Raw genomic sequence first — 13676 nt, forward strand, 5'->3', positions numbered from 1 at the left:
TATTTAATATTGTTACATAATATAATAAGACAAAATTTAAAGAGAACTTTTTAGTAGAGTCTTTTTTGGCAATGATTTGATATACTCTAGAAGCTTTAGGATTCTAGGTATTTCAGAGAATTGAAAGTCCTTGGGACCCTTTTTATCCTTTGGGTATGAGGCATGTATTGAAGGAGGGGGAATATTGCTTTCAAGACTACTATATATGAAAGTGCAAGTTGTGCACCATGCGCTTAGCCATATGAGAAAGGTGTGGTTGCTAACCTTTTACAGTGATGATCTTCACTAAATCTGGACTCCCTAGCCTCCTTTTATGTAGCTAACATATTTTTCCTTTAATATTTAACTTCTTATCCCAATATCCCTTATTAATAATTTTCTTTTACACATTGAATGACAGTACCATTTACCAACTTATCATTTATTAACAACTAAAATTTCATGTGTACTTTTCATTGGTCTGTCTAGTTTACCACAATATAAGATTCTCTGCTTTTGTGACTTATAATAGGAGTGCTTTAATCTGTTTTAATTTCACTTTTCTTAGGTGTTTCTTTTTTTCCAAATAAATTTTAGATCCATTTAATAAATAGTTTTAAAACTCTGTAGGATATAGAAAGAAATCCTGTTAAATCTATACTTTTATCCAGGTTCTGTACTTTTTTATTACTCATGGAGATTAAATACACACATACATACGTGTGTGTATACACATACATATATATATAGTAAGTGATCTTTTTTTGTTTGTTTTTAATTGTACCACACTGTACATCAGATCTCCACAACCTTCTCATTTATAACTGCAACTCTGTACCCTTTGACCAACATCTTCCCATTTTTCTCATTCCCCAACCTGTTTCTTATTGGTTGTTGAGTGCCTAAGATAGAGCATCATTTTTTAATTGTTATTTTTAAGATACTGTAACTGTTTATTCGTCCTTTTTTCTTGTCCCAAAATTTTTAATTAATTTTTTATTCTAATTTGTTTTACATGACAATAAAATGCATTTATACATTTTGATAGATCATACACAAATGAAGTGTAGAGCATTGTTTTTTGACTGTGTTTGAAACCAGCCAAACTGATAGGAATCTTATTGGTTCTGATATTTTTCAGTTTACTAACTACTTTAGTTTTCTAGGTAGACAGTCATCATCTGCAAATGATGCAAATAAAAATAATTTCCATACTTAAAATATTTATATCTTCCTTTTTGTTAAAGTGTGTTAAAACTATTATTTCCTAAACAATAGCAAACAGTAGCATTGATATAGCAAAATATTGATGCCATATGTATATAAAGTAGTGTTTGGCACAAACCAAATCTGTACATTAAAAAAATACATAATAACTTTATTGATAAGTTATTTATTATCTAACATAAAATTTACCTTTGAAAAGTGTATAAGTCCACAAATGGTATGCCTCTATTTCTTGTGCAAACAGAGGAACAAGGTGTATCCCATTTGTTTACAATAAAAATAAATTTCAAGCAAAAGTGTACAAGTCAGTGTTTTTGTGGTATAGTCAGAGTTGTTCAGCTACCGCAATTTAATCTAATTTTTAAACATCTTTATTCCCCTCCAAAGAAACCCTGTACCCATTAGAAATCACTTACATTCTGCTTCTCATTTACCACCCCAACCCTTGGCAAACTAATCTGCCCTCTAACTATGTGGATTTGCCTATTGTGGACTTTTTATTTGATGAGAATCATACTGTATGTGGTCTTTTGTGTCTGGCTTCTTTTACTTAGCATAATGTTTCCCAGGTTCATCCATGCTCTCCCTCTGAAGTATATATCAACATTTCATTCCTTCTTATTACCGCATGATACTCTTTGAATGGGTAGACCACATTTTGTTTATCCATTCATCAGTTGATGGATATTTAGGTTGTTTTTACTTTTTTGGTTATTATAAATAATGCTATGAACATTTGTGCATAAGTTCTTACGTGGACATGTTTCCATGTCTGTTGAGCATCTACCTAGGAATAAAAATTTGAGGGTATGTGGTAACTATGTTTAACATTTCCCAGAAATCATACTGACTTATGTTTCTGTAGTCTCCTTATGATTCATTTGTTGCCTTTTTCATTATTTCTACCTTTTCTTCTCTGTCTCAAAATATAGATGTTCCCCAAGTTTGGGACTACAACTTCCCTCTTTTTTTAAACTCTTTTGGTTAACCATACTCTCCTTTCCTGAGTTTTCTCTTAGTCTCTTCCTTTTGGGAATCCTTTGCCAAGCCTGATCATTATCCACCTGGAGCTCTGCTTTATCATGCATACAAAGCAATTCTTGCTTGGTGATGTTGTCATGTTCTCTCCAAAGCCTGAACATGTGACTGTTTGAATCTATTTTAAACTGGTGTTCATCTTTCTTCCCCTCCACTCTTCCTCCCTTTTCTTCCATGCTTAAGTTTTTAGACTCATATAGAGTGAACAGCATCTGAGAGGGAAATACTAGCTGGAGAAACATTAAGTTCTCTGTCAAGGCTGTTCATTGGAAACACTGTAACTCCAGAGGCTCTTTGGATTTACTGTAGAATTAACTTGTCACCTAGAAACCCAAATTTCCATTCCATTGCTCTGCTGCATTTAGTAATATTAGGATGGAAAGGGGAACAGAGCAATTAGATGCAAACCAAATAGAAAATAGTTTCAAACCCTCTTGTATATTTCAGAAAAATTTTAACTATGAGACTATACCCACACTTAACAAATTATGCAACTGCTCTAACCACTTTCTGTTTAGAGTTTCATAATGTGGGTTTTCCAGTAGGAATAGATTTAAGAGATTTACCCATTATTGATCTTCTTTTATTGAATTTCTAGTCCTTGCCTCTCTAAATTTAAATATTCTGATGCCTATATTTTTTATTTATTTATTTATTTTTTTATTGTAAACAAATGGGATACATGTTGTTTCTCTGTTTGTACATGGCGTAAAGGCATACCATTTGTGTAATCATAAATTTACATAGAGTAATGTTGTTTGATTCATTCTGTTATTTTTTCCCTTCCCCCCACCCCTCCCACCCCTCTTTACCCTCTATACAGTACTTCCTTCCTCCATACTTGCCCCCCTCCCTAACCCTAACTCTAACCCTAACACTAACCCTTCCTTCCCCCCCATTATGTGTCATCCTCCACTTATTAGTGATATCATTTGTCCTTTCGCTTTTTGAGATTGGCTTATCTCACTTAGCATGATATTCTCCAATTTCATCCATTTGCCTGCAAATGCCATAATTTTATCATTCTTTATGGCTGAGTAATATTCCATTGTATATATATACCACAGTTTCTTTATCCACTCATCAATTGAAGGGCATCTAGGTTGGTTCCACAGTCTGGCTATTGTGAATTGAGCAGCTATGAACATTGATGTGGCTGTATCTCTGTAGTATGCAGATTTTAAGTCCTTTGGGTATAGGCCAAGGAGTGGGATAGCTGGGTCAAATGGAGGGTCCATTCCAAGTTTTCTAAGGAATCTCCACACTGCTTTCCAGAGTGGCTGCACTAATTTGCAGCCCCACCAGCAGTGTATGAGTGTACCTTTCTCCCCACATCCTCGCCAACACCTGTTGTTGCTCGTATTCTTGATAATCGCCATTCTAATTGGGGTGAGATGGAATCTTAGGGTAGTTTTGATTTGCATTTCTCTTATTACTAGAGATGTTGAACATTTTTCCATATGTTTGTTGATTGCTTGTAGATCTTCTTCTGTGAAGTGTCTATTCATTTGCTTAGCCCATTTGTCGACTGGATTATTTGAATTCTTGGAGTAGAGTTTTTTGAGTTCTTTATAGATTCTGGAGATTAGTGCTCTCTCTGAAGTATGAGTGGCAAAGATATTCTCCCACTCTGTAGGCTCTTTCTTCGCATTGCTGATAGTTTCCTTTGCTGAGAGAAAGCTTTTTAGTTTGAATCTATCCCAGTGGTTGATTCTAGCTTTTATTTCTTGTGCTATGGGAGTCCTGTTAAGGAAGTCTGGTCCTAGACCAACAAGGTGAAGATTTGGACCTACTTTTTCTTCTATAATCTGCAGGGTCTCTGGTCTGATTCCGAGGTCCTTAATCCATTTTGAGTTTAGTTTCGTGCATGGTGAGAGATATGGGTTTAGTTTCATTCTGTTGCATATGGATTTCCAATTCTCCCAGCAGCATTTGTTGAAGAGGCTATCTTTTCTCCATTGCATATTTTTGGCCCCTTTGTCTAGTATGAGAAAATTGTATTTCTTTGGGTTTGTGTCCGTGTCCTCTATTCTGTACCATTGATCTACCTTTCTATTTTGGTACCAATACCATGCCGTTTTTGTTACTATTGCTTTGTAGTAGAGTTGAAGATCTGGTATTGCAATACCCCCTGCTTCGCTCTTTCTACTGAGGATTGCTTTAGCTATTCTGGGTTTCTTATTCTTCCAGATGAATTTCATAATTGCTTGCTCTTTCTGTAAGGTACGTCATTGGGATTTTAATTGGAATTGCATTGAATTTGTATAGCACTTTAGGTAGTATGGCCATTTTGACAATATTAATTCTTCCTATCCAAGAACATGGAAGATCTTTCCATCTTCTAAGGTGTTCTTTAATGTCTTTCTTTAGTGTTGTATAGTTCTCATTGTAGAGGTCTTTCACCTCTTTTGTGAGATTGATTCCCAAGTATTTTATTTTTTTCGAGGCTATTGTGAATGGGGTAGTTTTCCTAATTTCTCTTTCTGAAGATTCATCACTTATGTATAAAAATGCGTTGGATTTATGGGCATTGATCTTGTAACCTGCTACTTTACTGAAATGGTTTCATCCCAGGGATGCAAGGTTGGTTCAACATCAGGAAATCAATAAACATAATTCACCACATTAATAGACTTAAAGTCAAGAATCACATGATTATTTCAATAGATGCAGAAAAAGCATTTGATAAAATACAGCACCCCTTCATGCTCAAAACACTAGAAAAAATAGGGATAGTGGGAACATTCCTTAACATTGTAAAGGCCATTTATGCTAAGCCCATGGCTAATATCATTCTAAATGGTGAAAAACTGAAAGCATTCCCCCTAAAAAACTGGAACAAGGCAGGGATGCCCTCTTTCACCACTTCTATTCAACATCGTTCTTGAGACTCTGGCCAGAGCAATTAGACAAACCAAAGAAATTAAAGGGATACGAATTGGAAAAGAAGAACTCAAACTATCCCTGTTCGCTGATGACATGATTATATATTTAGAGGAACCTGGAAATTCCACCAGAAAACTCTTAGAACTCATAAGTGATGCCTATATTTTTTAAAGGTTTTTTTTTTTTTTCTTCTAGTCGTAGATGGACACAATGCCTTTATTTATTTATGTGGTGCTGAGAATCGAGCCCAGTGCCTCACACATGCTAGGCAAGCACTCTACCATTGAGCCACAACCCCAGCCCTGTGATGCCTATATTTTAACTTGGTTTACTCTTGTGGGTTTTTTTTTTTTAATTCTTAAAGTATTTAGGCCATATATATATATATATATATATATATATATATATATATATATATACACACACACATATATATATATGTAAAATATGTATATAAAGTATTTAGGCTATATATATGTATTTGGAAATCATTTTTATTGCATTATAGATTTAAAGCTAGGATAAATAAACGTTTGGTTTAGAGAAATTCAAGTACATCACTAGTAGCATTGTATTTTCATTCTATAATTATGTCATTATTAGAGGAAGGTATTTCTTCTATAGCCTGCAATGTCTGCACCCAATTAACCTTTTTTTTTTTTGATGGTGCTGGGGATTGAACTTAGGAACTTGCACATGCTAAGCAAGTGCTTTATGACTGTGGCAAACCACCAGCCCTGCTTTTGTTATTTTTAGTAGGAAGGTATACTTGAAGGTCTTGAAATCCCATCTCTTCTGTAAGAGATATAGGCAGATTGTATGAATCCAGCTTACTATTCTCTAAGCTTACTTTGCAAACTCCTGTTGTCACTGTATTTTAGACATGAAAGGACATAAAAAAGGCAGTGTCATTGTAGTGAACTTGATGTTCACAGTAGATCTTATTTTCTGATGAGAGAGGTGGCACATATCAGTGACTAAAGAATCTGAAGATCTCTTACAAGAGATGACTTCTATTGCTAGACCTTAGATAGTTTAATATGAAAGCAGCATGGATTTCCTTTGATAGTCTTAAAATGTTTTCACTTAGTGAAACATTACATTGTATTCAATCAATATGAGTAGGTAACACTGATTAGCTTTCATATATTTAGAAAGTAACACAGGGTAGCTTTAATTAAATAAAGCATACATAAGGTACTCAATGTAACTATGTGTATACATAACAGTACTTAATAATATAATAGTGTAATATATTAGTGTATTGTATATAATAGTGTGTGTATGTATGAAGCTGTTCATACATAAGAACTCAGTGTTTACTGTGCTACTTGGGTTTGGGATAAGGTGGGTGCCTTTAGGAATATCCATAAAGATCATAATAAATATGTCTTCTCTAGCTAAATCTATTTTATAAGTCAAATAGATAGGAAGTTTTATTGTTTGGTTTAAAGTGATGATAGTAAATGATGATTGGCTAAAAAATCATGACATACATAAGTAAAAGTATGAAATTAACTTTCAAGTTTATTGAATGTGAATTGTGATGGTCAAGAAAGGGATGTGATTAGAATGTGTGTGTGTGTGTGTGTGTGTGTGTGTGTGTGTGTGTGCGCGCGCATGTATGTGTCATGAGTCAAGCAGTTAGGCTCAAGCACTTCCCAATATACTCTTGCAATCATATTCAGTGTCATACAATGTATTCACTAGCCAACAGACTCAGTCTCTACTTTCATTAAGATATGATTCATCATTATTCATTATTCTCACGTGATCTAGTTCTGATAAGCATGTTTGACCATATAACTACAAGTCGTTTGTTGCAGGAGATGCTCAGACCCTGGGAAACAGATTTGGGATTCTGGCAGGTGGAAGAAGATGCAAGATGAAGTTGGGATAGTAGACATTCTTATTCAGAGAAGGCAGAAGCCCCCAGCCTCAACTTCAGCCCCATTTTTGCCCCAGCCAGTTCCATTTAACCCCCCCAAGCCAATTTCATAGGCCTTTTTATATGCAGGCCAATCAAAGAAGGCCCATTGCCAACTGGTTACATAAGTGGGCACATGTCCACAAGCAAAAGTTTATGATGTTGAGAATATATGCAGACTGAAGGTAATCATGATTTTGGCCATATACTAAAAATCAACTGGAAGCCTTGGCAAAGGATCCTAACTATAACCATCTTGGGCCTGCCCTAAATCTTATTTATAATCAGAATTATTTAAAAGTAAAGCAAATATCTATTCACTTTTTAAAGGATGAAATATCTTATTATTCTTTAAGAATGAACAGATGATTATATAGCTATAGGAACTGTTATGATTATTTTTTTCAAGGCTATAATTCTTTTAGTCTGTTTGTGCCTAGGAGTTATGATGGCATAATTAGTCCTGAAATTTTGCATGGGAGAAAAAAGAGAACTTTGAAATTTAAATTGTCTGTCTTCAGAGGGCAGAATGAGGAGGTATGGGATTAAGTACTTATATTATGAGGAACTAACATAAGTAATTATCTGAGTACTGCTTTTCACATTAAGTCATACTTGTTTTCGAATTCTGTTTTTTCAGTTTCCATAGCAAGGCGTGTACAAGATCCATTAGCTGAGCTAGTGAAAATTGAGCCGAAGCACATTGGAGTTGGAATGTATCAGGTAAAGCAATGTGGATCATTTAATTTATGAAATCCATCAATACAAAGAGCAGTGCTCAAATCTGGCATAGTAATTAAGTGTTAGGGGGAGTGGATTTCCATTTTCAAAGGTCATACAGTTTGTGGGAAGGTCGTTAGGAGTTATAACTTGCCAGGGAAGAAGAGAATTCTTGGTTTTTCCTGGTGTTCATGATCTTGATCAAGTCTTAGAATTGCCTTTAGTGAAATTTAAAAACTAGTAAAACATTAGATCAAACTAGTAACAATTTGGAGAGCCTTTCCTTTTAATGCTATTATAAAAATGGAAGGAGTGTGGAACAAGGGGGGCATGTTGTTTCTTTGAGTAAACCAGTATGAACCATTGATCTTTATTGATCTTTCAGGAAGAAGCTTTTGGTACCTACTGTGCCTTATTTTTTCCCTATTTTCCATTTGATTTTTGTAATTGGTTTTTGATTCTTACCCAGAATAGTCTAAAACTTGCCAATTGTTGTTACTGTGTAGTGGTAGCAGCAGCAGCAGCAGTGGTTTTTGTTGTTACTATATTTTCAGTTCTTAAGGTCGTATGTGTTCTTTGAGCAATTGGGGACAGCACTGAATCTTAGCAGTATGGATTTATGATGGTAGCAGAATAGCATATGGGGCTTAAGTTGTCTCCAAAAAACTTGGGTCAAATAGGTTTTTTCTTTGATAAAATCATTCTTAAATCTGAAATAGAATATTACCTTCTGTACAATTTTCATGGACTTTGAGTGATAAGTACAATATTGTACTTTCTCTTAAAGAAATGTTCAGTCATGAAATCTGTGATTACTAGAAGTAGAAGAAACCATAGAAATCATACAACCCTACTTCCTCATTTTACAGAAAAAAATGACTGTGCTTTAGATTAAGAATTTCTACCCAGGATTATATGGTGACATAGTTTGTATGAATCTACCATATTTTGAAACTAAACTGCAAGTATTCCCATTTTATATAACGTTGGACTAAGTGACATTCAGAGCTTTAACTGGCCTTGTTCATTTGGGGAAAATAGTTAAGAGAGCTATCTACATGTAAATATAAATACCTGGTATCTAAATAATACAACTAGAAGAGTTTTGTGATGTAGGCAGTTTTTGTGAAGAGGAATTGTAGTTATATGACTTCAAGATGAAATCCTGGTGCATCTTAGCAACATAGTAGGATAAAGGAAAGAGCAATGTTTCAAATTTATAAATCCAGGTAGGCTAATAAATCATTAGTATCAAAGAGGTCTTTAAGTAAATAGTAGAGACCTAACCGGAGATAGGGTTTAATGGGAAAGAGTAAATTTATTGCAACAGCAATGAGAAGACAGAAGAGTTTTAAGTAAGGGATTGATATAATCTTATTTGTATTTATAAACGTTGACTTTGGCATTCTGGGGAGAATGAATTAGAGGGGAAGAGGAAAAGCAATAAAGCCATTTAGGAGGCTGTTAAAGTAGCCCACGTGAGAGATGATGGTGTTTGGACAATGGTAATGACTGTTAAGATGAAAAGAAATTAAGTCTATTTTGTAGGGACTACTTCACGATAAGTAAGAGAAAAGAAATTGTTAAGAATTTGCTCCACAGGTTCTGGTATGTGTCTGAGTAGTGTAGATTTTGTAGGTAAGATCCATAATTCAGTTTTGAACATGTTGCTTTGAGATGCTTGTGAGAAATCCAAGGAAAGATGTCAAACACAAGTTCATTTACAGATCTTAGATTAAAAGAAAAAGCCCTATTAATTTGGAGTACACACTGTTTAGCAAATAATAAAACTGAGAAAGTGATCAAGACAGCAGGTTGAACTTATGGTATTCTTTAACTGCACTACTGCCACTGCCAATGTATTCACAACTCCAAATTCTGTGAAATGACAGAAAAGGTGTACTTACATATCTATACCCACGTGAATGCATATTTGTCTGTTTGAATGATAATAGCTGGAAAAATAAGAAAGGTCCCATTCATGAATGGAAATCTCAGAAATTCTAGAAAGATACTAAGAATGAAGAATCACTCCCATAAATATAAAACCTGATGGAGCTACAGCCCAAAACATGTACAGGTCATTTGTTAACACATGAATTTCAAGCCAGCTGATGAATTGGGAAAATTTTTTGCCACAATTTTATATGTATATTATGCTAACTATATATTTTACTACCTTTTGTTGTTGTTGTTGATTTGTATACATTTATATGTGGGTTTCTATAAAACATTTACATAAAATACATAAGGAGCCTTTACATGCCATTTACCATGAAAAGAATAGAAATTTATCTTTTTTATCAAATAATAACAAGGTTATTATTTCAATATAACAGTTGAATAAAGTTGTAATAAAAGTCTGTGTAGGTGAGAAGGATGTAATGAAACGAGCGTTCATATGCACTATTGGTAGTGCTATTTCTAGCAAATAGTCATTTTTTAAAAAATGCTTTCTTTTTACCTTCAAGTTCTTCCTTTAGCTCATTCCAAGGTAGTAATAAGAACTTCTGGGAACATTTATATACAAATTTGCTGGACAAATTGCAAAATATTGGAAGCAACTATAGTAGAAGAATAGTTAAACTGATTATAGTATATATGTCAGTTGAGATATTGTAGAACCATAAAATTTCAGGATTTCTAGGAGGATTTACAAACGTGAGAAATTGCTGTTGTCACAATATTTTTAAATTGCAACAAAGTTGTTGTTACAGATAAAACTAACATGTATTTTTAAAATATGGCTATGTATTTACATTGAAAGAAAAAAATGTACCTGGAAAGTTACTGTTATTTATGTTTTTGGTTGATGTGATGAGGGATTTCTTATTTTCTTTTTTCACTTTTTCAAACTTTCTATAGTGAATATGTATTAGAAACATCTTATCATTATATATATATATATATATATCCATTTCCATGCCTCAGCCAATGTACTACTTAGTTTTAAGTCTTGATACAATGAATTTCCAATACAAACATAGTAGAATTCACTTGCTTTGTAGTTGGAACCTCCCTATGGTTTTAGTATAAATTTAATACTTACATTCATTCTGATTTAAGATGTAAGTGAACAAACATTGCTGACTTAAAAAGTGAAAGCTGTTCAATGAAAGTGTTAAATAGTTAGATGAAATAATAGAAAGTATAATATTATTTCAATAGAAACTAAAATTCTTTTGGTTTAATAACAGCTAAAATGCTAAAGGCAACATTCCAATCCATGTCTTAGAAAATGGAGAGGGCTGATTTTAAAAACACATGCCTGTCATTATTTCTGGAGAGAGAGGCTGCCAGTGTGGTCGAATGACAGCATATCCCTAACTGACCCCTAAAGACTTTGCTGGAAAGTGGCTTGGTGTTACTCCCAAGAAAACACTCCCGGGTGAGAGCAGGATGATGCAGGGTTGGCTGTGGACGTTCTGTGGGACGTGGGGAATGGTGGTTTAGCTTGGCCTTGTCATACCCTGAAAGCACAACTTAAATTAAGTTGGATTTACTTGCTATTTATTTTTTCTTTGGAGTGCATTCTAGATACTTTCATGCTCATTAACACCTCCATTTGGTAATGAGCATGTGCAGTTAAGTAGGAAAGACTCAGAACAGCCTCTTTTCTAATTTTGTGCCTCTCTGTTAGATCATTTGATGATGTTAGAATATGAAATGACTGTCCAAAATAAGTTTTTGGAACCCTTAATGGATTCCGTATCCAGGCCATCTTTATTCCTCATTGTGGATAATGAGGAGTCACAGTGAAAGGAAACTCATCTTCCCAGCTTAAATTTTTCATTTTATTTCACCACCCCCTCTGTGCTCAATTCTGGGTAGAAACAAACAAACTAATAAAACCAAATACAACTCTTCAGTGCTAACATTAGTTTGTTGAAAACAGTTTTATAGTGAACATGTAGGGATTATTAAGTGTAGTTTTAGTTGAAGTCTGTAAAAGTTAATCTGTTCTATATCATTTACTCAAATCTATAAAAACACTTATATCCCTAAGTTGTCATTGTTGGATGGGTTTCAGAAGAGACTGCCCCATAGACAGTCATTTAGATAACTTGCTTGGATTTGTGCCACTAAACTAATGCAGTATTTTGAAATAAATACAAAGTGAAACAGATGAAACTATTTTAAAACTGAGGTATTATTCATTCACACAGGTAAATTCCCTGCCAAAATAGTTTTGCCATCTTGTCCCTTGACTCCAAGTCCCCCCCCAAAAAAAAAAAAAAAGGCTATACTGAATCTGCTTTATGTTATGAATGAAATTGAAACTTAGCCTTGGACTCAAATATTTTATTCATGACCATGCAGAGTCCTGAATGCAATTAAGTAATTGACCCTGACAGACTCATGTTATTAGAATTTGCTAATTATTCCTTAAATTTCAAGTTTAAAAATTTTTATTTGGGATATTTTATCTTGGGATAAATTAGACTTCCTACATTCAAATATTAGCTTTGGCATTCTTGAGTTCTTAGAACTCACCAACAATGTAAAAATCTCTATATATATACACACACAGTCTGATGTTGTAATATTACTTATCTTTAAAAGAAATGTGAAATATTAGTATTATGTGAAGTACCTTTTTTCAATAATACTTTCAGTTACTAACTGAAATAATAATGACAATATTTTTGTTCATTTACACTGTATATCATTGACCTTGACAATGGAACTAGATTCATGTCATTTTCTACTGAAGTTCACCTTCTAGTTTCCATACATTGGCACAAAAATCACTGTCTTGATTTCTGAAACGTCAAGGTATTTTTGGAGTTTAAAACTAGTAATTATCATGATCATTGAAAAATACGTGTAGCATTAAAAATATATCCATAAAGGAAAAGACTAATGAATTTTGTTAGAATCTAAAATGTCTCTGAAACAGAAAACAATATATAGAAAGTTCACAGTTAGTGAGAAACTGCAACATATAACCTATAAATGATCCAGAATATATATATAAGGATCTGCTGCAAAACAAGAGAAAAAAAATATTCAACAGAAAAACAGGCAAAAGATAGCTCGTAGGCATGGAGACACAAAAGACCAAGAAAGATACAGAAAAAAATTATCACAGCAGTAGCAGAAGAAATGCAAGTTAAAGCTATGATGAGAAACCCTTCATATTGTCAAAAATTAGACAGTTCAGATATTAGCAAGCAGGGGGAACACCGGTAATCCTGTACATTGTTTATCACAGTATAAATTGGTACAACCACTTTCGAGAACAGTTAAAGAGATTGGTAATGTTGGAGATTCTCTTTGATTCAGCAATTCTGTGGCTAGAAATGGCATAGGAAAATTTTATCATTTGGGTGCAAGGAGATAAGTGTAAGGAGTTCTTTGAAGCACTGTTTATCATAGCATCAATTTTAAATTATGCCCATTATCTGGAAAATGGAAAAATAAACTAGTATACTCTAGTGTAATATTATATACCAGTGAAAATGACCCAGTTAGGGGTACCTGTATTAATGTAGATAAATCTCATAGGATATAATGCTAAGAGAGAAAACAAGTTGTAGAATAAGTATAGTATTATGCAATGGATATAAAATTTTAAAATATTAAAATATTACTTATGAATACATATATATTAAGAATATAAAAATAAGTATAGGAGTTTAAGATAGTGATTACTTTTTATTGGTTATGAATGAGAAAAGAATGTGATCTCAGAGATGTACACCAGGAGTCTAAATTATATCTGTAATCTTTTCTTTCTTAAGCTGATTATATGCTATAACTTTTTGTTTAATGCTGTGTAATTTCTAAAAAGGTTCAGGTAAATTTGCTTAAATGGTAAAAGTCCTTTAACTCAGGAACGTTGGCTTTCAGTTGGTTTTCTTTTTATGTGTATACATGTATGTTACAATAAGGATTT

The 13676-nt window shown here is 33.5% G+C and overlaps 1 protein-coding gene across 1 annotated transcript in view; it reads left to right on the plus strand.

The window, feature by feature from the left end:
• SRBD1 (S1 RNA binding domain 1) overlaps positions 1-13676 on the plus strand; it is a 312646-nt gene that overhangs the window by 200047 nt on the left and 98923 nt on the right. Inside the window, 1 exon segment of the mRNA XM_079111646.1 lies at positions 7698-7780. Coding sequence (XP_078967772.1) covers positions 7698-7780 — 83 coding nt within the window.

The sequence above is a fragment of the Sciurus vulgaris genome (genome assembly GCF_902686455.1).
Source record: "Sciurus vulgaris genome assembly, chromosome: 14".
NCBI lineage: Eukaryota > Metazoa > Chordata > Mammalia > Rodentia > Sciuridae > Sciurus > Sciurus vulgaris.